Here is a 24,337-nt window from a genome sequence, read left to right on the forward strand (position 1 = left end):
TTACAGAACCCCTACTAAGAGCCAAGTACTGGAAGCGTGATCATATACCAACTAGAGAAGAATGGCTACAGAAGCTGAGCGGATTGAAGCCTTAAGGAAGAAGTCAAATAAAATCACCCAGAAGGAATGGGAATGCCTAAATATCTACCTATTGAGTCAAGGTTCAAGATTTGGTTGTGTTTAGAATAAACCTGTAAGTAGGAAAATGTCTCCTTATACCAAGATGAGGAATATACTCAAATACAGAGAAATTGCTTTAGTTAGAAGAAATGAACCACTGTGAGGTCAATGGAAGACAAAATACCAAAAGTATAATAAAAACAGATTCACCCCAGAAGGGTCCGCATCTTGGTAGAGAAATGACATTCTGGGCTGTCTGTTATAGTTACCTTGTATTATATTTATGTTCTTACTTTTTGCAATTGCTCTGTTTTCTTTTTTTCTTCTTTTTTCTGTTTCTTTTCTTTTCTTTTTTGTATTCAATTGAAATGTTTTTATACCTTGTTTCATTTGTATTTGTATAACAATTCAATTATTTTTTAAAAAATAAAAGTAGTTACAGAACCCCTTCGGTGGTTCAGAGTAAGAGAAAGCAACTTCCAGGGTGGGCTTTTCTGTAGGAGAGAGGTGGGCATTCTGGCCCAGCGCTCTCTTCCCCTCCTGCAATCCCAAAGAAGTCAAAGAAGTTGACTGCAGAAGTGCTCCCTTTTGGCAAATCTCTGGAGTGTCTACAGTGGCTGGCAGAGGCCATGGGGAAAACTGGGACTGCCAGGGCCAGCTTGCGCCCAGAAACAGAGCAGGAAGAGGTGGAGCCCACTGTTAGCCCTAGGGCATGCGGGGATGAAAGGGAGCCAGGGTACCCCAAGGGATACCCTGAAACTCATACCCAGGTCAACCTGCCCACACATCGAGATCAACATTGGAGCCTCCCTGCCCCTGCCTGCCACCTAGGTTACGAGTTGCTTGCGGAGCACTGACTTCCATTTTCGCAAACACTACCTAACCGCTTGCATGGAATTCTTACTCGGCACAGGCGATTAGGCTGCTTAGGAATTTGGCCAAAGTCAGGGGTCAGCAAAGTTTTTCAAAAGTGGGCCGGTCCACTGTCCCTCAGACCCCTTGTGGGGGGCCAGACTATATTTTGGAAAAAAACAAAACCAAAAAACAACGAATTCCTATGCCCCACAAATAACTCAGAGATGCGTTTTAAATAAAAGACACATTCTACTCATGTGAAAACACACTGATTCCTGGACCATCCGCAGGCCGGATTTCGAAGGCGAATGGGCTGGATCCGGCCCCTGGGCCTTAGTTTGCCTACTCACAAGCTCCGTCAACCCTTTTTCTGAAAGGGTGGGGAAACGAACATCCCACCGAAGGGGGCCAGGGCAGAGCAAGAGACACACAAAGCAGACAACTGAATGAGGATAGGCAACGTACAGAAAAGAAGGCAAGGATTTCCGGTCTTCGCCTGGACATCTCGTCGATATCGGTCAGCACCTCCAGGATATCTGGGAAGCAGGGCGAAACAAAGAGACTGGGGTGAGCAATCTGGTGTCCCTACCCCTAAGAAGAGGGGGAGGAAGGAGTTGACAGCCTCTCAAGGGAACACGATCTGCTTTATAACAGCTCTTCATAATCAAACTTATCTCTTATACACAAAGTCGATCGCTGCGGTCTGCGGGACAGTCTCTTCTGCAAGTTCCAAAGATCTCAGAAACTTTCTCTGCAGTAAGTCAGAGCAGGGCTTTTAGTGTGGTGGCCCCTGTTCTGTGGAACAGCATCGCTATCAATATACCACAAGTGCCCCCTATCTGCACTTTCTGGAACAGCCGGAGACATTTTAGTTCCAACAGGCTTGCTTGGCTGAATAAATGGGGCTCTACTGCGAGTGTCCATTTGTTAGGCTTTTAGTCGTGTTTTAAATATATTTCCTGGTTTTTTTGTGTTTAACTGTTTTTAATTATTTTATGTGTAAATCGCCTTGAGACGGCAGTTTAAAGGTAAAGGTAAAGGGACCCCTGACCATTAGGTCCAGTCATGACCGACTCTGGGGTTGCGGCGCTCATCTCGCTTTATTGGCCAAGGGAGCCGGCGCGCAGCTTCCGGGTCATGTGGCCAGCATGACTAAGCCGCTTCTGGCGAACCAGAGCAGCGCACGGAAACACTGTTTACCTTCCCGCCGCAGCGGTACCTGTTTATCTACTTGCACTCTGATGTGTTTTCGAACTGCTAGGCTGGCAGGGGCAGGGACCAAACGGGAGCTCACCCTGTCGTGGGAATTCGAACCGCCAACCTTCTGATCGGCAAGTCCTAAGCTCTGTGGTTTAACCCACAGCGCCACCCGCGTCCCTGATTTGCTTGTTAACCATGGTTAAATGAGCTACATACGTAACTTTAAAAAGCTCTTATTTTTCTCTCTTTCTTTTTGTGTCCTTTCTTGGTCTTTCTTGGTCTTTCCACAAGCTCTAGGCTCTGTGGTTTAACCCACAGTTTAGGAGGCGATTAATAAATTAATTGAAATAAATCATCATCATCATCATCATCATCATCACATATCTCTTCCAAGCACTCCAGGCACACCGTTTTGTTGTAATTCTTGCAACAATTTTCCAAGTCAGTTGAGTATCATTATCCCCTCCTACCCCCATAGTACAGATGGGGAGACCGATGCTGAGAAAAACGAAACAGTGGCTTGTTTAAGGCCACCCATGGAGTTCACAGCAGAGGCAAGGATTTAGCCAGTAGTTTCCTGGTTCATAGGCTATTACACCAAGAGTTGGGATGTAAACCTAGTAGCGTTAGACCGATTCACAGGTTGCCTGCGGCTTCTGTAGGGAAATGCTTCCCCATTGAGGGGACCCCCATAGCAAGGAGCGCCACGTGAATATCCTAAGGGAGCCTGAGGGCCCTGCTCTGCCTCTCTCCACCTGGGCTGGGAAAGGGCCTGGCAGGCTCCATAAATGACTGCTGTTGCTTGACAAAGAGGGCTCCTTTTAAAAATTGTTTTTATTTCTTATCTACATCATTTTAAATTGTTATTGATATTAACATTGTATTATTAGTTTTAGATTTTATGATTTTATGACAATAGAAACAGTATCATGAGAACGATCGGAAGTTTTATGGAGAAATTTTTATTTGATGGATATGATTTTGTATAAATTTTGGGTTCTTTTTCTTGTTTTTCTTTTCTTTTTTGTCTTTTCAAAGTTTTTCTTACTTTTATGTCTTCATGTTTTCTTTTTTTGTATTTAACTCCTCTATACTTACCTTTGTTGTACGTTTGTATTTTAAACCGACAAAGATTTACCATGGAAAAACGGGAAACTGTTTTCCATTTGGTTGTGTACCTTTTGATGTGTTTTATTTATTGTTTATGACTTTTGTTATATTGGCAATTATGGAAATCTTGTCACGTTGTAAGCCACCTTGGGCATTGTTTTCACTATGAAAAGGTAGCATACAAATGAAATGATGATGATGATGATGATGATGATGAATGTCCCCTGCCATTCAACATGGCCCCCCGCTTCTGCAACGTTTGGGTACCAGCACTGTGCAAGCGTTGGATCAGCGTTTTCAAAATGCGTTATCGTTTGCAGAAGCAGGTTCACCATGAGGAATACCCTGTCTGAAACCCTGGGCAGAGCTGCTGCCCAGTCAATTCAGACCACATTAGCCTTGACTTACCCTCCACAGCCTGACCTCTGGAGAGTCGCTTCATGTACGGGGCCATTTCGGCTGGAGTGAGAGGAGTGAAGAGAGAGACACTGACAAGGGGCAAGGAACTTGCTCCAGGGACTTCATCTGAAGATGCGCGGAAGAGAGAGGGAGAGGGTTTTGTTAGTGCTCTGTTAGGTGCACAGATCTCAGAGTCCAGTAGTAGTAGTAATAATAATACTAATACTAATACTAATACTAATACTAATACTAATACTAATACTAATAATTTATTTATACCCCGCCCATCTGGCTGGGTTGTCCCAGCCTCTCTGGGAGGCTTCCAACACACATAAAAATAATAATAAAACATCAAACACTAATAGTAACAACCAGATCCTAAATAAAAAGTCACCCTAACTTTAAAATAAGCAACTTATATCAAATAAAGCAATACATGTATTCAATAATCCATTAGAATCCAACAGTAAACAGAAAAATTAAACACCAGCAAATAATAATTTAGCAGTTTACACGTATCAATTACAACAATTACTAATCTATAATCAATAAAACTGCAAATCACAGTGCACAAAATACCAGAAAATGTACAAAACCATGTAAAAGGATCAAACTGAGAAACAAGGACACACAACTCATAAAATTATTTTTAAAAACTACCCCTGAACTCCTGGGACCTGCCTATTGTTTACACCTGGATTGTTTTTATGATTGCATGTTTTGTAATGATGTTTTAAATATTGTAAAGGTAAAGGTAAAGGGACCCCTGACCACTAGGTCTAGTTGTGGCCGACTCTGGGGTTGCAGCGCTCATCTCGCTTTACTGGCCGAGGGAGCCGGCCTACAGCTTCTGGGTCATATGGCCAGCATGACTAAGCCGCTTCTGGCAAACCAGAGCAGCACATGGAAACGCCGTTTACCTTCCCGCCGGAGTGGTACCTATTTATCTGCTTGCACTTTGAGGTGCTTTCGAACTGCTAGGTTGGTAGGAGCAGGGACCGAGCAACGGGAGCTCACCCCGTCGCGGGGATTCGAACCAACAACCTTCTGATTGGCAAGCCCTAGGCTCAGTGGTTTAACCCCCAGCGCCACCAGCGTCCCTTTAAACGTTGTAAGCTACTTCAAATCCCAGCTTGGGAGAAGGGTGAGATATAAATACATTAAATAAGTTTAAACAAACAAACGTGAGAGGTGAAACTCAAAATGGAAAACCCAAGACTCACCGTCCTTTTCCTCGTCAGCCCCTCGGTCCGCGGCGCCGTTCTTGCTGGGCAAGCTCAGGCCGGCCAGGAGAGACTTCAGCATCGCCAGGTCACTGTTGTCCGACGAGAGGTCGCTGCGGGGAAGGAGAGGAACGGCCGTGGGTGTGTTCACATCGCTTCTGGGCTACCCCATCTCCCTCCTCTGAGCTCCCAACCGCCCCACATCCTGGACAAACCCAGAGCAAGAGACTTACTGAAGGGGGTCGGAGTGCTTCTGCAGGAAGGCGACAGCTGCCTGGGCGTTGGAAGTTATGTACTTGTGGATGAACTGTACGAACTTGGAGATGAAGGCGGCCAAATGGCGCGAAGACTTCCGGTAGCTCTGAAGCAAAGCAAAAGCGACTGGGGATGAGATTTTTCTTTTCTTTCCTTTTTTTATTGACTTAAGAAAACTATACAGACAACAAAACGAAGAAGCCTAAATGAACATTGCCTTCTACCGATAAGAAATAATAATAACTATTACAATAATGAAAATACTAAAAATACATTTACTTCCTCTTTTGAACTTCTATTCTGGTTACGATATATTACTATTCTATAAGAATCTATTATATCCTTTGCTGTCCCATATATTATTTTATTTCCCAAATTCAACCTAACCCTCCCCTCCTCCTCACTGCTTCCCTTCACCTGTGTGAGATCTTCCCATCATAATATTTTTTCCTAGTTGCTTCAATAAAATAGAGTAACATGAAAACTGTTAAATTATAATGACTTCTTTTGTCCTTACACACTTAACAATTGCCCATTAAGAGTTCTGCTTTAACACCATATTTCTTCATGTATGCATTCCCATTCTGTATAGAATTTTTGACTGGAGCAGCCCCTGAGTGATGCTGTCATTTTTGCCATCTCGGCAAACTCACAAATCTTAACTTGCCATTCTGTCATTTGTGGTACTTTTCCTGTTTTCCAATATTTTGCCATAAGTATGGGGACGAGATTTTGGAAGCAGCCTGGAGGCTTGTCCTTCTCCCGTAACCCAGGGTGTTCTAAGGGCTGGTTCACACAGGCGGAGTTGATGGGAAGAAGAACCTCAACTTCTGCTATCAAGCCAGGGAGCCCAGGGCCACCGCGAGGCTGCCTCCCAGGAAGAACATTAAGACAATGGGGAGACCAGCCTAGCCCCCCACCCTGGCCATTCCAACTTCTGGTTGCCCCAGGGAGTCTGGCCTCATCCACTTGCTGAAGGAACGGGAGCCACCTATTGCCATTCAAGCAACACCACCAGCAAAGGAACGTCACATTGGCCTTAGCTGGATATAAATGCTCTCCAAGATCTCACTTTGAAGAACTCGGCGAACAAGCTTGTTTTCTCCTGCTCCAGTTACAAGAAAGGAGAGTCCAACATCAGCAAGAAACATTCAACAGTGCAATGGAATCTCCCTCCCTGGAGGTTTGATTGTTATTTTTTAAAAATCATTTTTATTTGATTTTACAAATGTAAATTAGATATAATACCAAATACATATCCATCAAACAGGCATAGGCAAACTCGGCCCTCCAGGTGTTTTGGGACTACAACTCCCATCATCCCTAGCTAACAGGTTTCCCTTGCCACTCTGGGCGTCTTTCAACAGAATATCAAAAATCCAATAAAACTTCCAACATTGAAAACTTCCCTAAATAGGGCTGCCTATTCTAAAAGTCAGATAGTTGTTTATTTCCTTGACATCTGATGGGAGGGCATTCCACAGGGCAGGCGCCACTACCAAGAAGACTACTAATACTATTATTATTATTATTATTATTATCATCATTATTATTACAGTGGACGCTCGGGTTGTGAACGTGATCCGTGCGGGATGCACGCTCACAACCCGCAGCATTCACAACCCACGTCTGCGCACTTGCAGGTTGTGATTCGGTGCTTCTGCGCATGCGCAAAGCGCAATTTAGTACTTCTGCGCACACGTGACTGCCGAAACCCAGAAGTAACCCGTTCCGGTACTTCCGGGTTTTGGCAGTCTGCAACCCGAAAAAACGCAACCTGAGGTATGACTGTATTAGGAAGGGTCTGGGTGGAATCTCAAGGGCCAGGTAGAAAGGCCTGGGGGGCCACATCTCACCGCTGGGCCCGAGGTTTCCCAAACCCCTGAAACAAAGAAATAACAGCAGAAAGCAAAGTTGTCCTTGCAAGCCTAGAGCCTGCTCACCCCAGGAGCTGTGTTCACAGTGATGGGTGCATTCCCCCCCCCCCAAGGCCACAAGACTGCAGGGCACCCAGCTTTTTGGCAACCCCCCTCCTGCCCCCGCCAGAGTATGGCTCCTCTCTCTGCCCAAAAAGCCTCTCCTACCAGAAGCAAGCGGATGAAGGAGAGGAGGCAGTCCCACAGCGCCTCCTGGTGTTCGCTCTGGAAGACCTGTGGCTGCAGGAGCTCCAGGATGCCCAAGACGTGGAGGAAGAAGGTGAGGTGGTTCTGCTGGCGGAACTCCTGGAAGTTGAGGTGGACCCGTCCGTGCAGCAAGGCCGCGATCATCGGCAGGTGCCTGGGGACAGAGGGAGGAGAGTGGACGCCTTAGGACGTTTGTGCAGCAGGCAGCAAGAACTTACTCTTTGATCCCTCTTCCTGAAGGAGTTTTGGATTTGGGCTTCCCATCCTTTAGCCTTTTGTTAGCATCCGCCTGTCTCAAGAGACAATGGAGTACACCTTCGCAGGCGAAGTCAAACTGCTGCATTTGCAGCACCAAAGTTGAAGTGAAGAACACGAAGCAGGAGTTGATAATGCAGGTGAGCTGAGCACAGGTGAGCTGCAAGCAAGCTGCCGACCAGCTCTGTGGAGCCTCATTTTATTGACACAATATGCAAACTCAGGCAGGTACATTTTGGGCTGTGACCTTTACACATCTTCCAGTCCCGAGATTGTGGGGTGGTACAAAGTTATTTTGGCACCTGTTTCCACCGCGTCATTTTCCCCTTGCACAATGTATGCCGAAGGAGACAAAGGTCTCAGACAGGACACCGCAAGACGCAAAAGGTTAGACAGAGGGCAAGATGATCCGACAGTTGTGGCCTTATCTGTGAGGGGGAGTGTGCTCCGCACTCCAAAGTCATGCGTGCAGGCAGCTGAGGATGGCCGTGGGCAGGGAGTGTGCTCCACACCCAGCGATCATTCCTACAAAAGTGAGCCCCCTTGGGGGCAAGCCTGGGCAATGTCTAAGGGGGTCCTGGGCTGCCCAGATAACAAGATCCCCCTCTTGGCCTCGTTGATGGGGTCCAAAGGAAAGCAGAACAAGACATTTGGCACCAGCTTGGCTGCAGGAGTTGCCGGAAGGAGGCGTACAAGGCGCCCCTCAACGGCCTTAGGGACTCCACTCCAGATTTGTGCAGGGTTTACTCCTTAGCACTGTCTTCCCACAAGGAAGTGGAGGTTTAGAGTCAGAGTTTCCCCACTCCTAGATGGGCTCCCTTCCCAGGCGGACGAGCCCCATCTGCCTCTCACTTCCCCCCTCAGCGCTTGCAAAAACCACCTTCTTGACCCACTCTTGGTCTCGCCCGCTCTCGTTTATATGGCTGGAGTGCACTCCCTACAAGGTGGGTGCTCTGCTGCTGAGCTGCCGCCTATAAACAAAGCAAGTTTCCAGTCCTCACCGTTCAGACTAAAGGGCTGATCTAAATAGGAATCTGCCTTAGATCTCAAGTCAAAGTTTTAGCATGCCCAACTCCTGGATGTCCACTGGATTGGTAGCAGCTCTCCAGGATTTCAGATGGTGATCTTAATTCCACCCCTGCCTGCAGGTGCCGAGGACTGAATCGGGGACCTTCTTGCATGCAAAAAGGTGTTCTGCCACAGAGCTACACTGCTTCCCCCTAAGGCAGCCTTTCTCAACCTGTGGGTCCCCAGATGTTGTTGAACTACAACTCCCATCACCCCTAGCTAGCAAGGCCAGAGCTCAGGGATGATGGGAGTTGTAGTCCAACAACATTTGGGGACCCACAGGTTGAGAACCACTACCCTAAGTGCTTTGCTGTCCATATTGTTGTTAGTTACGAAGGATGATTGTGGTTTGGAGTGAAGAAAGTTCACATTTTGGCACCTGGGGGGTGTATAATCAGGGCTGTGCCTCTAACTCATGGACCAGCAGAGCTGATGTGTGGGGAAGAAGCCTCCCTGTGTGTCAGCGCACGACAGCGGGAGGACCATGGTGGCTTGTAGAGCTGACGCGTGGGGAAGAAGCCTCCCTGGGTGTCAGCACATGCTGGCCAGAGGGACATAGTGGCTTGCAGAGCTGATGAATGGGGAAGAAGGCTCCCTGGGTGTCAGCGCATGCCAGCTGGATGGACATGGTGGCTTGTAGAACTGATGCGCGGGGAAGAAGCCTCCCTGGGTGTCAGCGCATGCCAGCCAGAGGGACATGGTGGCTTGCAGAGCTGATGCGCGGGGAAGAAGCCTTCCTGGGTGCCAGCACATGCCCACCAGAAGGACATGGTGGCTTGCAGAGCTGATGAATGGGGAAGAAGGCTCCCTGGGTGTCAGCGCACACCAGCTGGATGGACATGGTGGCTTGTAGAACTGATGCGTGGGGAAGAAGCCTCCCTGGGTGTCAGCGCATGCCAGCCAGAGGGACATGGTGGCTTGCAGAGCTGACGCGCGGGGAAGAAGGCTCCCTGGGTGTCAGCGTACACCAGCTGGAGGGACATGGTGTCCTGCAGAGCTGACGCACAGGAAGGCCTCTTGAGGCTCATGGGACCTCTTTGGGCTCTGGGATGGGTCTCCTATTTGAGCCCCTATGATTCTCCAGGCTGCTCCCCATTATACATGATTTTGCGTACGTGTGCAGAGGCCCGGAACAGAACCCCCGTGAAAACGGAGAGTCGCCTGTACTACTACTACAATGGGCTGTTCCCGATGAGTTCCTGTACCTTTTTCTTCCCTAGAAAAAAAAGCACTGGGTATAAAGATAATGTAAAAGTCCCTAAAGCAACGCAGGCTGAGCAGAACCTGAGAAGGAGGATGGGGTGGGCCACGGCCAGCTTCCGACACGCCATGTTGGCATCCCACAGGCGGCTCCCGCTCGTCTTGGAATCGCTGGAGTCGGCCAGGAGGGTGATGAAGCGGTGGACCAGGGCGTCGAGCTGCAGGGAGAGAGAGAAGAGCGAAGCATCAGCCAGGCGCTCAAACACTTCCTGAAATGGACTGAATGTGCTAAATCTACCTTTTCCAACTTCACAACTTGCAAAGAGACTTCCAGTCTCCCCAAGAGGAGGTGGTCAATGGCAGGTTTCCGGATCGTTTCCTTAGGGTTGATGATGGAACACAAGGGATGAAAGGTTTGAGACCGCAACCCATTTCCAAAGACTCTCTCGATTCACATTGGACTGGGTGAAAGTTACTGGGTGCTTTTTATTTTATTTTTTTTGGGAGGGGGACAATCAGAGCACAGGTCACATTTGGAAGGTCAAGCATTTGACACCCTTTTGGAGGGGGGTGGAGATGGTGGTCACCACCCAGCGGGGAGGCAAATAAATCACTTAGTGGAAATCACGACTTGGATTTCTCAAACTCGTTGCCGGAGGGAAGCTTTCCTGGGCTTGTGAACTGTGTAGCTGGCGGGTGCCTGTGCTGGAATGGCCCGAGGAAAATGGAGGGTCCAGGCTTTTTCTGAAGATTTTTTCTCTCCCCCCGCCCTTACTTTGCAGGTGCTGCTGTCGGTGGCCCCTTCGGTGGAAAGCAGGGTCCCGGGGACTGGCACCAGGATCTCAGGCAGCTGAAGATAGATTTGCAGGAGAAGATCCTGGCAATGTTTTCCCATTGAGCTGAAACAGAAAAAAGAGACATGAGATTACTGACCCATCAAAGAGGGGTTTCCAAGTCTACCAAATGTATCTGCTTCATATCCCCAGCTTTGCCTTCACGGGGCAATGCCAACCCAACAGCTTCACTGGAATAAGCTATTTTAAAATGCAAGCCGCTATATTTTAGGAATTAGTGTAATACTAATGAAATACTAGAATGTGCTGGAAAGGAATTAATTGGCTTTAGCAGAAAGGTTTGAAGGAGTTAAGTATAAATATGGTTTAAATTTTGAAATTCTATCATTTTGAAGGTAAGATAAGGTTAAAGAAATTAACGGTAAATTGAGACTGATTGTAAAGATAAATTATTCAAATAAAAATTGAGAAGTATGGGAAGAATTTGCTGAAATAATGAATGAAGTTAGAATACAAAAAGGGAGGTGTGAGGAGGTCCAAGAAACAAGTTAATGAAAGGATGTAATTTGGATTTGTATTTTTCTTTGTTACTCTTTTTTCTGTTTTTTTTTTTGTTCTGTTGTTGTATTTTTGTCTTTTCTTGTATTTTTTTGAAATCTTGAATAAATATCATTTAAAAAAATAAAATAAAATGCAAGCCGCTAGTCCTCAGGGGTACCAGATAAATCCCTGCAAACACGTGGAGAGTAAAGAAACGGAAACGAACAGTGCATGTTTCTCCCAGAGGGGCTTTTTGAGGTTGCCAAGGATTTATGAGCATTTTTCTCCAGTCTTGAGCCCCCTAAGGTCCCGGGGGGGGGGGTATAACAACTAAAGCACAACATAAAACAACTTAAGATCAGAGAAATAAGGAGCGTCCTTAAAAATATATACGTCAAAAAAATGTGTCTTCAGCATTTGCCAAAAGCTGTCCCATACAATTAGATCTTATGCAGGGGGTTCAGTTCCAAATTTAAATTCAGTTCCAAATTTCAGTTCCAAATTTAAACAACTATTCACCTTTCCTTGAGATTTCAAGTTCATTTTTTTGAATTGAAAGTTGAAAACAAACCAGACAAATTATTTTCCTTCCATCTCAGCTAAACCTAAAGAAACTCAGTACAGTACCTTTGAATTGAGGTGGGCGGGAGACGAAAAAGCGATAAAATTTATAATGTACAAGTATAAAAATATGTTACTCAAGGTTCAGCATAATAATTTAGACACAGAAATGTGTATGCTTGAGCATGCGTAGCTTCCCAGAGCCAGGAAACCCAGCACGAAAATAGCTTTTGAGCTCTCTGCATGGCTTAGTGGGCAAGGCCCGCTCAGCGCACCGGTCTGGGATACTCTTGTGAGATCTTGCAGGGATGTCCAAGTTCCTTTCAGATCTTGCGGGACCATCGCCAGGCTTCCCGAGCCAGCGTGGCAAGAGGGACTCCCCTGGCAAGCGATGTAGAGAGCTCAAAAGCTCTTTTTGTGCTGGGAAAACCTCTCGTGTGTTTAATTTGTCCATTTTCACCCGCTTTAAATGTGTGCAAGTTGCACCCCTTGGTGGATCACTGCCTTGTCGTGGCGAAGGGGCTTGAATAACTCCAAGAAGCTGTGAGCTATGCCGTGCAGGGACACCCAAGATGGACAGGTCATAGCCGAGAGTATAGACTAAATGTGATCCACCTGGAGAAAGAACTGGTAATCCACTCCAGTATTTTGCCAAGAAAACTCCATGGACATAAAAAAGGAGAAGCTTTGAGAAGAAACTGAGAGTTTCCAAGCCATGCTCTGGTTCATGGGGTCGTGGAGAGTCGAACACGACTAAGACGACTAAACAACAAACAACAACAACAAAGATGCACCCGTCTTGCATGGCGAAGTGTGTCTTTTCCCAAAGCCAAGTGAGGCCTCACCTGCTCCCCCACTGCTGGACGCAGCCTGTCAAGTATTCAGCGACTTTCTTGATGCTTTCAACATCTCCGTGGCAGCAGCTGAGCAGGAGCGGCAGGCGGGACTGGGTGACGGAGCTGGAGGCCTCTCCAGAGCGCTGGCTCCTGGTTTCCGATTCAGCCAGGATCAGCTCCACCAGGCTGATCAGCTCAGGGGCCTCGAGACGCAGAACAAACTCCTCCCGCCGTTTCTGCGATGCAATTTGGAGACGGATGTGAACAAAGGCAATCCAGGACTTTGAATTCCCAACACAAGTAGGTATCTCAGAAGAGCAATAGCCATCTGTTTGGGATTGCTCCTGATTTGGGTTTCCTGCAACTAGCGGGCTGGGGAGGTGGTCTAAAGTAAAAAGGTAAAGGACCCCTGGACGGTTAAGTCCAGTCAAAGGCGGCTATGGGGTTGCGGCGCTCATCTCGCTTTCAGGTCAAGGGAGCCGGCGTTTGTCCACAGACAGTTCTCCGGGTCATGTGGCCAGCAGGACTAAACCGCTTCTGGCGCAACAGGACATCGTGACGGAAGCCAGGGTGCATGGAAATGCCGTTTACCTTCCCGCCGGAGTGGTACCTATTTATCTACTTGCACTGACGTGCTTTCGAACTGCTAGGTTGGCAGAAGCTGGGACAGAGCAACAGGAGCTCACCCTGTCACGGGAATTTGAACCGCCGACGGCAGGCCCAAGAGGCTCAGTGGTTTAGACCACAGCGCCACCCGCATTCCTGTGGAGGTGGTCAACAATGGGGGTAGCCAACGTGGTGCCCTCCAGCAGTTGTCATAGACTCCAGCAGCATCAACCCAACCATTAGACAGGCTGGTTGGGAGTTGCACTCCAACATCTAAGATCTGTAAGAGCTGTTTGACAGTGGAACAACAGTGGAATCATATATAACTGAAAAGTCGGAAAGCTGTCCAAGGGTCCTCTAGTCCAGGGGTCAGCAAACTTTTTCAGCAGGAGGCCGGTCCACTGCCCCTCAGACTTTGTGGGGGCCGGACTATATTTTGAAGGGAAAAAAAAAGAACGAATTCTTATGCCCCACATATAACCCAGAGATGCATTTTAAATAAAAGCACACATTCTACTCATGTAAAAACACGCTGGTTCCCGGACCGTCCGTGGGCAGGATTGAGAAAGCGATTGGGCCAGTCCAGCCCCCGGGTCTTAGTTTGCCTACCCATGCTCTAGTCCAACCCCCTGCAATGCAGGAATCTCAACTCAAGCATCCATGACAGATGGCCACCCAACCTCTGCTTAGAAACTTCCAAGGAAGGAGAGTCCACAACCTTCTGAGAGTCCTTTCCACTGTCAAACAGCACCTACTGTCCTGGTGTTTAGTTGGAATCTCGTTTGTTGGAACTGGAAGCCAATGGTTCGAGTCCTACCCTCTGGAGCAGGAAGAAAACAGGTTTGCTGCTGCTGAACTAAGCCACCTTCAGGAGCTCATCTGTGGGCTCACATCTGCATTCAGGCAAGGACCCTGGGTTTTAGTAGCAGGGCTCTTTGGATCCATTTGTGCAGGATCACTGAGAATGGCCTTTTGGGCGAGCAAGGCTTCCTTCCTTCTTATGCCCCAACCGCTCAACAACAAGTTGACTTGAAAAGTGCACCCCCTTCACGCCAGGGACGGGGAACGTGGCATCTTCCGGATCTCGTTGAGCTTCAGCTCTGATGAGGGCAACCCAAATGGTCAAAGGCCTGGAAACGATGCCTTATGAGGAACGGCTAAGGGAGCTGGGCATGTTTAGCCTGGAGAAGAGGAGGTTAAGGGGTGATATGATAGCCATGTTCAAATATATAAAAGGATGTCACATAGAGGAGGGAGAAAGGTTGTTTTCTGCTGCTCCAGAGAAGCGGACACGGAGCAATGGTTCCAAACTACAAGAAAGAAGATTCCACCTAAACATTAGGAAGAACTTCCTGACAGTAAGAGCTGTTTGACAGTGGAATTTGCTGCCAAGGAGTGTGGTGGAGTCTCCTTCTTTGGAGGTCTTTAAGCAGAGGCTTGGCAACCATATGTCAGGAGTGCTCTGATGGTGTTTCCTGCTTGGCAGGGGGTTGGACTCGATGGCCCTTGAGGTCTCTTCCAACTCTATGATTCTATGATTTTATGATCCCTGACCACCAACCACGCTGCCTGGGGCAGATTGGAGCTGGAATCCAACCATGTCTGGAGGAAGGCCACGGGAAGGCCACCTTCTTCTTGCTGAGCTGCGCAGTAGAGAAAGCAGCTCATTACCTGAGGTATCCTCTGGTCCCGTCCTTGCCAAATGCGAGGGATGTGAATGCAGGCCCAGAGGAAATCCAAGGACGCCGTTGGGTCAAATCTAAGCGAAGACATAAACGCAGGTGTGCAAAATCAAAAGGAGGGGGAAATGGCACACAACTAACTTGGGAAACCAAGGAGCAGAACCAGGGATCCACTGCCATCACTCTGTTGTGTCTGTCTCCATCTGACAACCATCAACTGCTCTCCCCAACACCTGATACACAGTCTTTCTCTCTCTCTCTCTCTCTCTCTCTCTCTCTCTCTCTCACACACACACACACACACACACACACACACACTGGCAGATTAAAACTGGGTTGGGGGGAAGGTTCTTCCATCTGAAATCTGTTTCCTTCCAACTACATGCCCCTCCTCTTTCCCTAGGGCATAAGGAATCATGGCTGCAAGGAACCACCAGCCCATTTCAATGCCCAGGTGGGAAAGAGGTTGTGTGCATGGCATGAAACAAGACCTGCAGGTCACACGGCTTTGGTGAAGTTAACTCTTTACTCAAAGAAACAAGACAACTCCAGGAGGTTCTAGACCTAGTGAGCACCTCAACTCTTCCTGGTAGAACTTGCTACTAAGAGGCAGCTCCAAGGACTGAAGGTTCCTGTCTTCCCACCATTGACCAAGTCTCCTCTTCCCCAGGGTCCTTCCCAAGCAATATGAGACTCCTTCATCTTGTCTGCCTTTGCTCTACCCTCTTCATACCTCTGCAGGTTCTGGGAAACCAAGGGAAGCTTCTGCCTCTGATTCTGGACTGCTCTCTGACACAGCCTCTTTCTGCTCACTAAGCCCTGTCGTCTCTTCAGCCTCCGAGACCTCGTCCTCCCAGTCTGCTCGCTCTTTCTCGGTGTCCCACCAACACTCCCCTGGCTCTGAGCCTTCTTCCCCTGTGGGTTCCCCAGTTGGTGCCTTCCACCATTCCTCTGCATCTAGCCAGTCCATGATGGCTGGGAACGAGCCCTCTCCCAGCAAAAGCAGGGCAAGAATCTAGCTAAAGCAAAAATCTCCTACACCGCACTGACTCCTGCTTTTGCGGGGGAAGGGGGGGATATTCACCTCCTCGCTGTGTCCCCATCACAGCAGCAGAGTCCCCTGCAAGCATCTCTGGCCTTGCACCTGAGGCCATGCGAGTCAGTGGTTCTTTGCACACCTGACAAACACTTTTATCTATACAGTGGTACCTCTGGTTGTGAACGGGATCCGTTCCGGAGGCCCATTCGCAACATGAAAAGAGCACAACCTGAAGCACTGTATCTGCGCAAGTGTGCAGCGCGTTTTGGTGATTGTGCGCAAAGCGCAATTTAGCACTTCTGCACATGTGCAAGCGGCGAAACCCGGAAGTAACCCTTTCTGGTACTTCCGGGTTGCCGTGGGACGTAACCTGAAAGAACATAACCTAAAGCAAACGTAACATGAGGTATGACTGTACCTCGGGTTACATACGCTTCAGGTTACAGACTCTGCTAACCCAGAAATAGTGCTTCAGGTTAAGAACTTTGCTTCAAGATGAGAACAGAAATCGTGCTCCGGCAGCGCAGCGGCAGCAGGAGGCCCCATTAGCTAAAGTGGTGCTTCAGGTTAAGAACAGTTTCAGGTTAAGAACAGACCTCCGGAACGAATTAAGTACTTAACCCGAGGTACCACTGTATTGTCGCTTTAGGCTTCGATGCTGTATGTCGCTGTAATGGTTCTAGGGGTTGCTCGTGCGTAAATCGGCGCCACACCTGGCTGGGTTGCCTGAGTGAACCCTATCTGTCCGGACAGCCACTCATCCGTGGCTGTCTCAATCACTGGCAGGATCCGTCAGTGGGTGTTTCTTTACCTTCTCCCAGCAAAGAAGCTCTTTGACGCCTAGTCTCCGCCTATTCTCCCTGCGCGGAAGCCTTCTGCGCAGGGAGGGTGTGGGCAGCGGAGGACCCGTGCTCTCCCCGCTGGTCTCCGGCGAGGAGTCATGGAGCCCCCTCGCCGATTCCCCCATCTGCCCCCCTTCTCCACTGGTGCTACGCTGATTCCCTACCCCAGAAGATGGGCTGCCTCTCTCCCTCCCGGGACGCTCTCCGGAATCCCTCTGGAGCCCTCCCTCTCCCTCTGGCTCTGATGGCAGTTCCCTGACAGTCGCCCTGTCGTTTTATGATGCAGCGATACAGATACACTTTTTACGAATTAGCGAAGCCACCCAAAGAGGCTCTGGCTTGACCCACCTGTGCTCTCGGCTTTTGCCAAGCAGGATATTGATACAGCGGTGCAACGTGGTCCAGCTGGACTGGTGAGTCAGGAGAGCCAAAAGGTATGGGCGGAAAGAGGGTGGCTCTGATTCGGAAGAGCCATTATCCTGAAAGGAAAAGGGGAAAGGTAACTATGGAGGGATATGGGATTGAAGCTGGGAGGGTCTGCTGCTTGGCTACTGAGCTACAAGGGAGTACTTGGGGCAAAGAGACAAAGACGAGGCAAAGCCAGGGAGGGCGATGAAGGCAAAGGCAAGAAGCTTGCGCAGCTGTCAGGCTTCGGGGAATCGGATCCCTCCCCCGGTGGCAGTAAAGAAGCAGATCAAATGAAAAGAGCATTCTTACCAGTTAGTTTCTTTAATAATCACAACGAGAGACAAAGGAATAAATGTCTCTCTAGAAATGGCGTTGCTCCCAGTAAAGGTTTACCGCCCCCCCGTCCCCATTAATCTACATCACTCCTACGTCAGGGAATCTGAGCTTTGTGCTTTCTGTTCTATCACTCTCAGAGCCCGCCTAGTCTTAGGCGAAGGGGGGGGGGGGTCAGGAATGCTTTCCAAGGGCACTGAATCTGCTGTCTGTCTCTCTCCTGGTGTTTCCTCTTCTAGCTGTTCCTCACCCAGTATTCCCCAGCTTTCCCCCTCTGGACTATGCCCCTCTGCAAACCACTTTTCTAAATCTATACTGCCCTTCTGCCCTTGGGAAGGTTTAGGAGAAGGGGCAGCGGCCCCCACCATTCCTCCGCAGTCCAGCCCCTGACAGCAGCTCCGGACATGGGAAGAAAGCCCCTACTAGGATCTCTTCAGCAATTTCAGCTCTTGGGAGCTGGAGATGCCACCTGACGTCACAGGTACACCAGGCTTGATGGCTCCTCACCTTATTCCAGGAGAAGAGCAGCCTTTGCTGGAGATCTGGGCAGTTGCTGATCACTTCGGGGTCCAGTATCTCCAGCCAGTCGATGAACAGGCCAGAGGAAGGCCCCAGCTGGCAGGTTTCGGAACTGGCGGGCGAAAATGAGGAAAGAGACATTGAAAAATACCGACAGGAAAGGCAGCCGGCAGCTGGTTGAGCCTGTCAAGGTCTTAAGGAGGGCAGAGGGTACCTGCTCAGCCAGCAGCTCACCTGCAGTTCTCGGTTTCTTTCTTCACGGGGGTCTCTTCTTTGTCCTGGAGCAGCAGCGAGCTCACCACGGAAATGGGCCCCGTGGCAGGGAAGCAGGATGGCATCTCCATGGTAACCGAGAAGAGGGAAGCCAGCAGCTCCTCCAGGTATGGCGAGTGTGTTTCTGTCAGGCCTCGAAGGACTGGCAAAATGGAGGGAAAGGAGAGAAGCCGGTTAAGAAACTGAGCGGAAGCACGAAAGAAGAATGGCAGACGAAATTAATGGACTATGCAGAATTGGACAAAATGACAGGAAGGATTCGAAACCTGCGGGACCAGAGATTTACAGAAGATTGGAAGAAGCATATGAATTATTTGAAGAGCAACTGTAATCAACAAATTACACTAGTAGGACTACAATAAGTTTTGTAAGGAGAAATATACGAAGCGTTACAAAGTAGAAAAAGATAGAGATATTGGTTATGAGTTTGAAATGTAATAGGGAAAATAAGAAATGCATACTAAGAGATTAGATTGGAAAATTTTTAGACAGGACTGATGGAAGTCAAAAAAAATTGAATAAGATGTAAAAGTATGTTTAATTACTGTTGAAAATGATATGTTAAAAAACTAATAAAATTATATATATATGAGAAACTGAGCAGAAGCGCGGGCAGAGAAAAAGGTGGTCGTGTCTCCCAGAACTTGAATTAAAACCTTTGCACTAAATGCCCTTCAGAGCAGAGGCTGGGAACCCTGAGGACCTCTCCAGACTCTGCCGGACTACAGCTCCCATCATCCCTTGCTGACTGGGGGCTGATGGGAGTCGGAGTCCAGCAGCATCTAGAGCAGCGGTTCTCAACCTGTGGGTCCCCAGGTGTTGTTGGACTACAACTCCCATCATCCCTGAGCTCTGGCCTTGCTAGCTAGGGGTGATGGGAGTTGTAGTTCAACAACATCTGGGGACCCACAGGTTGAGAAATGCTGATCTAGAGCGTGACCTGTCCCTGAAGCTGTGCTATGGATGGAGGCAAACGAAAACAGAAAAACAAGGAATAGGAACCGCAGGAGGTGCACAGGAGAATCTTAGCTAGAACTAGCTAGGGAAGGCAGGAAACGGATTGAGCGAGGAAAGGAAGTAGCTTCACGCTCCTTGATTCTCAGCACTTCATGCCTTGGGTGCCAAGCAATGGCGGCCTTTGGGCTCTCCGATTTCAGCTCTGTGCGACACTAAAATCCCTGCTGCCTCTCACGCTCCATTCTACAGCATTGCTGTGGTGTTCCTGCAGCTGGTTCTGAATGTGATGTATTTTAACTATAGTGGTACCTCGCAAGACGAATGCCTCGTAAGACGAAAAACGCGCAAGATGAAAGGGTTTTTCGTTTTTTGAGTTGCTTCGCAAGACGATTTCCCCTATGGGCTTGCTTCGCAAGACGAAAACGTCTTGCGAGTTTGTTTCCTTTTTCTTACAACCGTTAATACCCAGGGAATCCACGCTCCGCAAGACGAAAAAATCGCAAGATGAAACAACTCGCAGAACGAATTAATTTCGTCTTGCGAGGCACCACTGTATCATTTTCAACCAGTTTTTTTTTTAAAAAAATTATTTTCAATACAATTGCACCTCACACTTAACTTGTGTGATTTCAACCTTGCAAGGCTGGCTGGTTGAAATCGTACAAATTAAATGCACGCAAGGTTTTCCCGGCACAAAAAGAGCTTTTAAGAGGTCGACCTTGCTTACTGGGCAAGGTCCTCCAGGGTCACCTGCTCTGCAAGCCTGGAGACAGTCGTGCGAGATCTTGCGAGAGATCTCACAGAAACTCAAGACGGCCCTGTGAGATCTCATGAGAACATCCCAGAGCTGTAAGGATGCCCATGCAGCGGCGGTTCCAAGAGGGCAGCTCAAGTATGCAGCGTTTCACCCTGGAATGATACCGTATTTTTCGCTCTATAGGATGCACCCGACCATAGAAGGCACCTTGTTTTAGAGGGGGAGAACAAGAAAAAAAAAATCTCCCCCTCTCTGCTCAGCGCCCCTTCAACGAAGGGGCAGGAGAAACCGAGCCCCTTCCATTTCTCCTCCCGCTTCGCTGAAGGGACGCTGCACAGCTCTCCCTCTCTGCTGAAGCCAGGAGAGTCTTGCTCTCCTGGCTTCAGCAAAAGGAACCCAAAGATTTTGGAGCGCAGCGTGAGTTCCTGCTGCACTCTGAAGGCTTCAGGGATAGCCACCTGAAGCCTTTGGAGTGCAGTGGGAACTCGCACTGCGCTCCAAAGGCTTCGGGTTCCTTTGACTGAGCCAGAAGAGTCTTGCTCTCCCGGCTTCAGCAAAAGGAACCCAAAGCCTGTCCGGAGTGCAGCAGCAGCTCCCGCTGCACTGCGGAGGCTTCAGGCGGCTATCCCTGAAGCCTGGAGAGCGAGAGGGGTCGGTGCGCACTGACCCCTCTCGCTCTCCAGGCTTCAGTGAAAGCAACGCGAAGCCTCCAGAGCACGGAGGGAGCGCTCCCTCTGCACTTTGGAGGCTTCACGTTGTTATCGCTGAAGCCAAGGAGCCTGCATTCGCTCCATAGGACGCACACACATTTCCCCTTAATTTTTGGAGGGGGAAAAGTGCGTCCTATAGAGTGAAAAATACGGTGATTCATATGTGGTGGGGTTGCAAGGAAATAAAGAAGTTTTGGGGAATAATACATGAGGAACTTAAGAAAATGCCAGAAAAAAAACCTTGATAAAAAATCCTGAAGCTTATCTATTAGGGTTGGTGGGCAAAGACATACCACATAAGAAAAAAAAATCTTTTTATATGCAACAACAGTTGCTAGGGTAGTGATTGCTACTAAATGGAAATCTCAGGACACACCAACAAAGGAAGAGTGGATTTGTAAATTAAGTGCGTATATAGAATTGGCAAAATTAACTTCAATTATAAGATATCAATCAAATCAAAAGTTAAGAATGGAGTGGAAGTATTTCAAAGATTACAGTGGTACCTCGGGTTAAGTACTTAATTTGTTCCGGAGGTCCATTCTTAACCTGAAACTGTTCTTAACCTGAAGCACCACTTTAGCTAATGGGGCCTCCTGCTGCTGCCGCAACGCCGGAGCACGATTTCTGTTCTCATCCTGAAGCAAAGGATTTTTATTATTATAGAATGCAAGGGGGAAAAGGTAGAAAGAAATATAAAATAAGTCGAATTGCTGTGGAGGGAAGTAGGGTGGTGGGTTTTAAAATTAAGTGTATAATTATGCAGCTGTTGTAATTTAGATATTATGTTTTATGTGAGGGAATCATTGGGAATTTTGGTTATTATATATATATATATATATATATATATATATATATATATATATATGTTAAGTTTCAATAAAGATCTATGAAAATTAAAAAAAATTATGCACAGTTTCGCATATAGGCCAAACCCTCAAATCTGAACCTTTGCATAAGATACTAATCGTATTATAATAGTGCATTTTGTAGTGCAGTTTCTAAATGTTGGAAGCTGCCTTGAATCCCAACCGAGAAGAGAGGCAGGACCTAATTGCACCAAATGACGCATAAATGCTGGAGGAAAGAGTCAGTGCTTGTCTGGCCCAGAACACCCATTTCCCAGCTGCCCGTGGAGAAGAAGAGGAGCAGGAGAGCAGTTGGTGCTGCTTCATCGGAGGAAGGAGGAAGGGAGACGGGTCTTGCCTTTGCTGACCAGCTCAGGCTCCACGTTATACTTCTCTCCAGACTTCAAGGTGGTGATGATGGCGCAGATGGTCGGGCCGATGACGTCAGCATCCCGGCGGAAAGCCAGAGCCTCGGCGAGGTGCAGGAATCCACCGCGGACTGCCAGGGAGAAGAGAGGAAATAAAGGATCGCTCAGGAGCCAGGCCCAATGGGTGCGCAGGCCCTTTGACTACAGACAGGCCCGAGTTCGATTCCTACCACCTTCTGTTACAAGGTCACGGCTGATGGGAAAGGCCTCTGCCTGATAAACTTGGAGAGCTGACACAAGTTCTGAGGTATATGTGGGGCCTCCCATGCCCATGAAATGGAAGCTGTGGTTAGCGCAGGATGCTGCAGCATAATTGCTAGCAGCAGGGAGACCAAGGTGGATAAAAATCAATGATTTTAAAAAAAAAATAAATCAAAAAAATCAGATTTTATTTTTTAAAATCAGATATTTTATATATTTAGATCGGATTTTTTAAAAATATAAATTGGATTTTAAAAATAAAATACTTTTGGAGGGAAAATATTTCTAAGTATAGTTTGCTATTTAAGTTACATTATAGTCCAGAGGCTATAAGGATTTGTTTCAAGTTTTTCACATCGGCTAAAACTCAGTCTAAGGATTTCGTTTCAAAAAATTGTTTAACCACATCAGTTAACAAACATGGATACATATGCTATAATGTTATTGTTTTAGTTAAATAAATTGTTTAAATTGTTATTGAGGAAATGATTATTTTTCTCCTTCCAATAAAGTACCGCGGAAAAGTTTTCCAAATATAAACAGTAAACCTATTAAACCTCACCATGATTTCATAATTATCTGTCAATGTATTTCTAATCGTATAACCAAATCAGTAATTTTTGATATAACTGTAAAAACTACTCTGAAATTTTATTATTCCAAACAGGAAACCTTCATCTGGTTGTAAATATTAAGATTATACCAGCAAGAATGAGTCTTTCTGTAAAAAAAAAAAAAAAAAAGATTTAAATAAAGTCTTACTGACTAGTGATTTAATCAAGTCTTACTGGCTAGCGATTTAAATCGTGATTTAAATCAATTCGATTTAATCAAATCCACCCAGCTGTGGAGTATGATAATGTATTTTCCTTGACAGGATGAAGCTCGTAGTCTGCTTGTATAGATGCCTTTCTGCCTCAAATCAAATCCACCGAGTGAGACCCTGTCAGCTTTACAGGGTGGCATAAGCCCCAAAGAAGGTCTCTGCCCCAAGCAGCCTGCAGTGCCGAGTCCCCCCCCCCAGGTGTCCCAAACCGCTCCTCTTACCGTCATTGATCCGGTGTCTGGAGGAATACTGGACAGCGAAGGATTTGAGCTGGGTCCGCAGAGGCCTTTCCTCCACAGCTGGATTCTCCAGCCACGGCAACATCTGCATGAGGACTTTGAAAAACAGCGAGGAGAAGGTCGTGTCCTGGGGAACGGAACGCTGGAGAAGGGAACAGGTGGGATTACAGGCAGAAAACAAAGCGAAGGGACAAGGCAAGAGAACGGCAGACCAGAGGAGCTTACATTTCCTCCTGCTAAGTCGCCAGGGTGGTCTTGAAGCCAGGGCTACTAGAAGTCTAACTGGAGCCTTCGCCTTTGGCACCACAAATGCTTGGTAAGGTGGCATGCGGGAAATTAATAGATTAATTAATATGCAATAACAACCACCTGGTTGTTTGTATGTGCCAGACTCCAGCTACCCACACAGATCATAGATTAACAAAATCATAGCTAGGGCTGGGCGATATATTGATATATCATCCAAAACCGGTCTGAAGTCCATAATGTGATATCGGTTTCATAATTTTTGACCAGGCAATGTATCACGAATCATGATGTATGTTAGGGCTGAGCGATGTCTGGCTTTCAACATTGTGATATACCACTGGCTGAACATTGCGATATGCGAATATATCATGATGTCTGAAATAAGGATGGAACTATGTAGAGGTGAACGGGATCATGTCCTGAAAATGGCTTCTACGTAGGGGACTAAAATGGAGAGGGTTTTTTACTTACCTTTAACATATTATTACAACTGTTATTTTAATAATAATAATAATAATATTTATAATAATAATAAATTATTTATACCCCGCCCATCTGGCTGGGTTTCCCCAGCCATTCTGGACGGCTTCCAACAAAGTATTAAAATACAGTAGTCTGTTAAACACTAAAAGCTTCCCTAAACAGGGCTGCCTTCAGATGTCTTCTAAAAGTCTGGTAGTTGTTTATTTCCTTGGCATTGGATGGGAGGGTGCTCCACAGGGCAGGCACCACAACCGAGAAGGCCGTCTGCTTGGTTCCCTGTAACCTCACTTCTCACAGTGAGGGAACCGCCAGAAGGCCCTCGGCGCTGGACCTCAGTGTCCGGGCAGAACAATGGGGGTGGAGACACTCCTTCAGGTATACTGGGCCGAGTCCATTTA

At 47.5% G+C, this 24,337-nt stretch overlaps 1 protein-coding gene across 1 annotated transcript in view; it reads right to left on the reverse strand.

Annotated features, from left to right (window-relative positions):
* Window positions 1–24,337, reverse strand: part of INTS1 (integrator complex subunit 1) — an 83,941-nt gene that overhangs the window by 5,976 nt on the left and 53,628 nt on the right. Inside the window, exons 31-44 of the mRNA XM_081839469.1 lie at window positions 23,190–23,349; window positions 21,872–22,012; window positions 18,203–18,383; window positions 17,957–18,080; window positions 17,057–17,187; window positions 14,817–14,904; window positions 12,549–12,775; window positions 10,584–10,707; window positions 9,893–10,026; window positions 7,247–7,439; window positions 5,141–5,268; window positions 4,908–5,020; window positions 3,694–3,810; window positions 1,441–1,511 (exon numbers count right to left, since the gene is read on the reverse strand). Of these exons, the coding sequence (XP_081695595.1) occupies window positions 1,441–1,511; window positions 3,694–3,810; window positions 4,908–5,020; window positions 5,141–5,268; window positions 7,247–7,439; window positions 9,893–10,026; window positions 10,584–10,707; window positions 12,549–12,775; window positions 14,817–14,904; window positions 17,057–17,187; window positions 17,957–18,080; window positions 18,203–18,383; window positions 21,872–22,012; window positions 23,190–23,349 (1,932 nt within the window). The remainder of the gene's footprint in view (window positions 1–1,440; window positions 1,512–3,693; window positions 3,811–4,907; window positions 5,021–5,140; window positions 5,269–7,246; window positions 7,440–9,892; window positions 10,027–10,583; window positions 10,708–12,548; window positions 12,776–14,816; window positions 14,905–17,056; window positions 17,188–17,956; window positions 18,081–18,202; window positions 18,384–21,871; window positions 22,013–23,189; window positions 23,350–24,337) is intronic.

This window comes from Podarcis erhardii (genome assembly GCF_964252035.2).
Source record: "Podarcis erhardii genome assembly, chromosome: 14".
Lineage (NCBI taxonomy): Eukaryota > Metazoa > Chordata > Lepidosauria > Squamata > Lacertidae > Podarcis > Podarcis erhardii.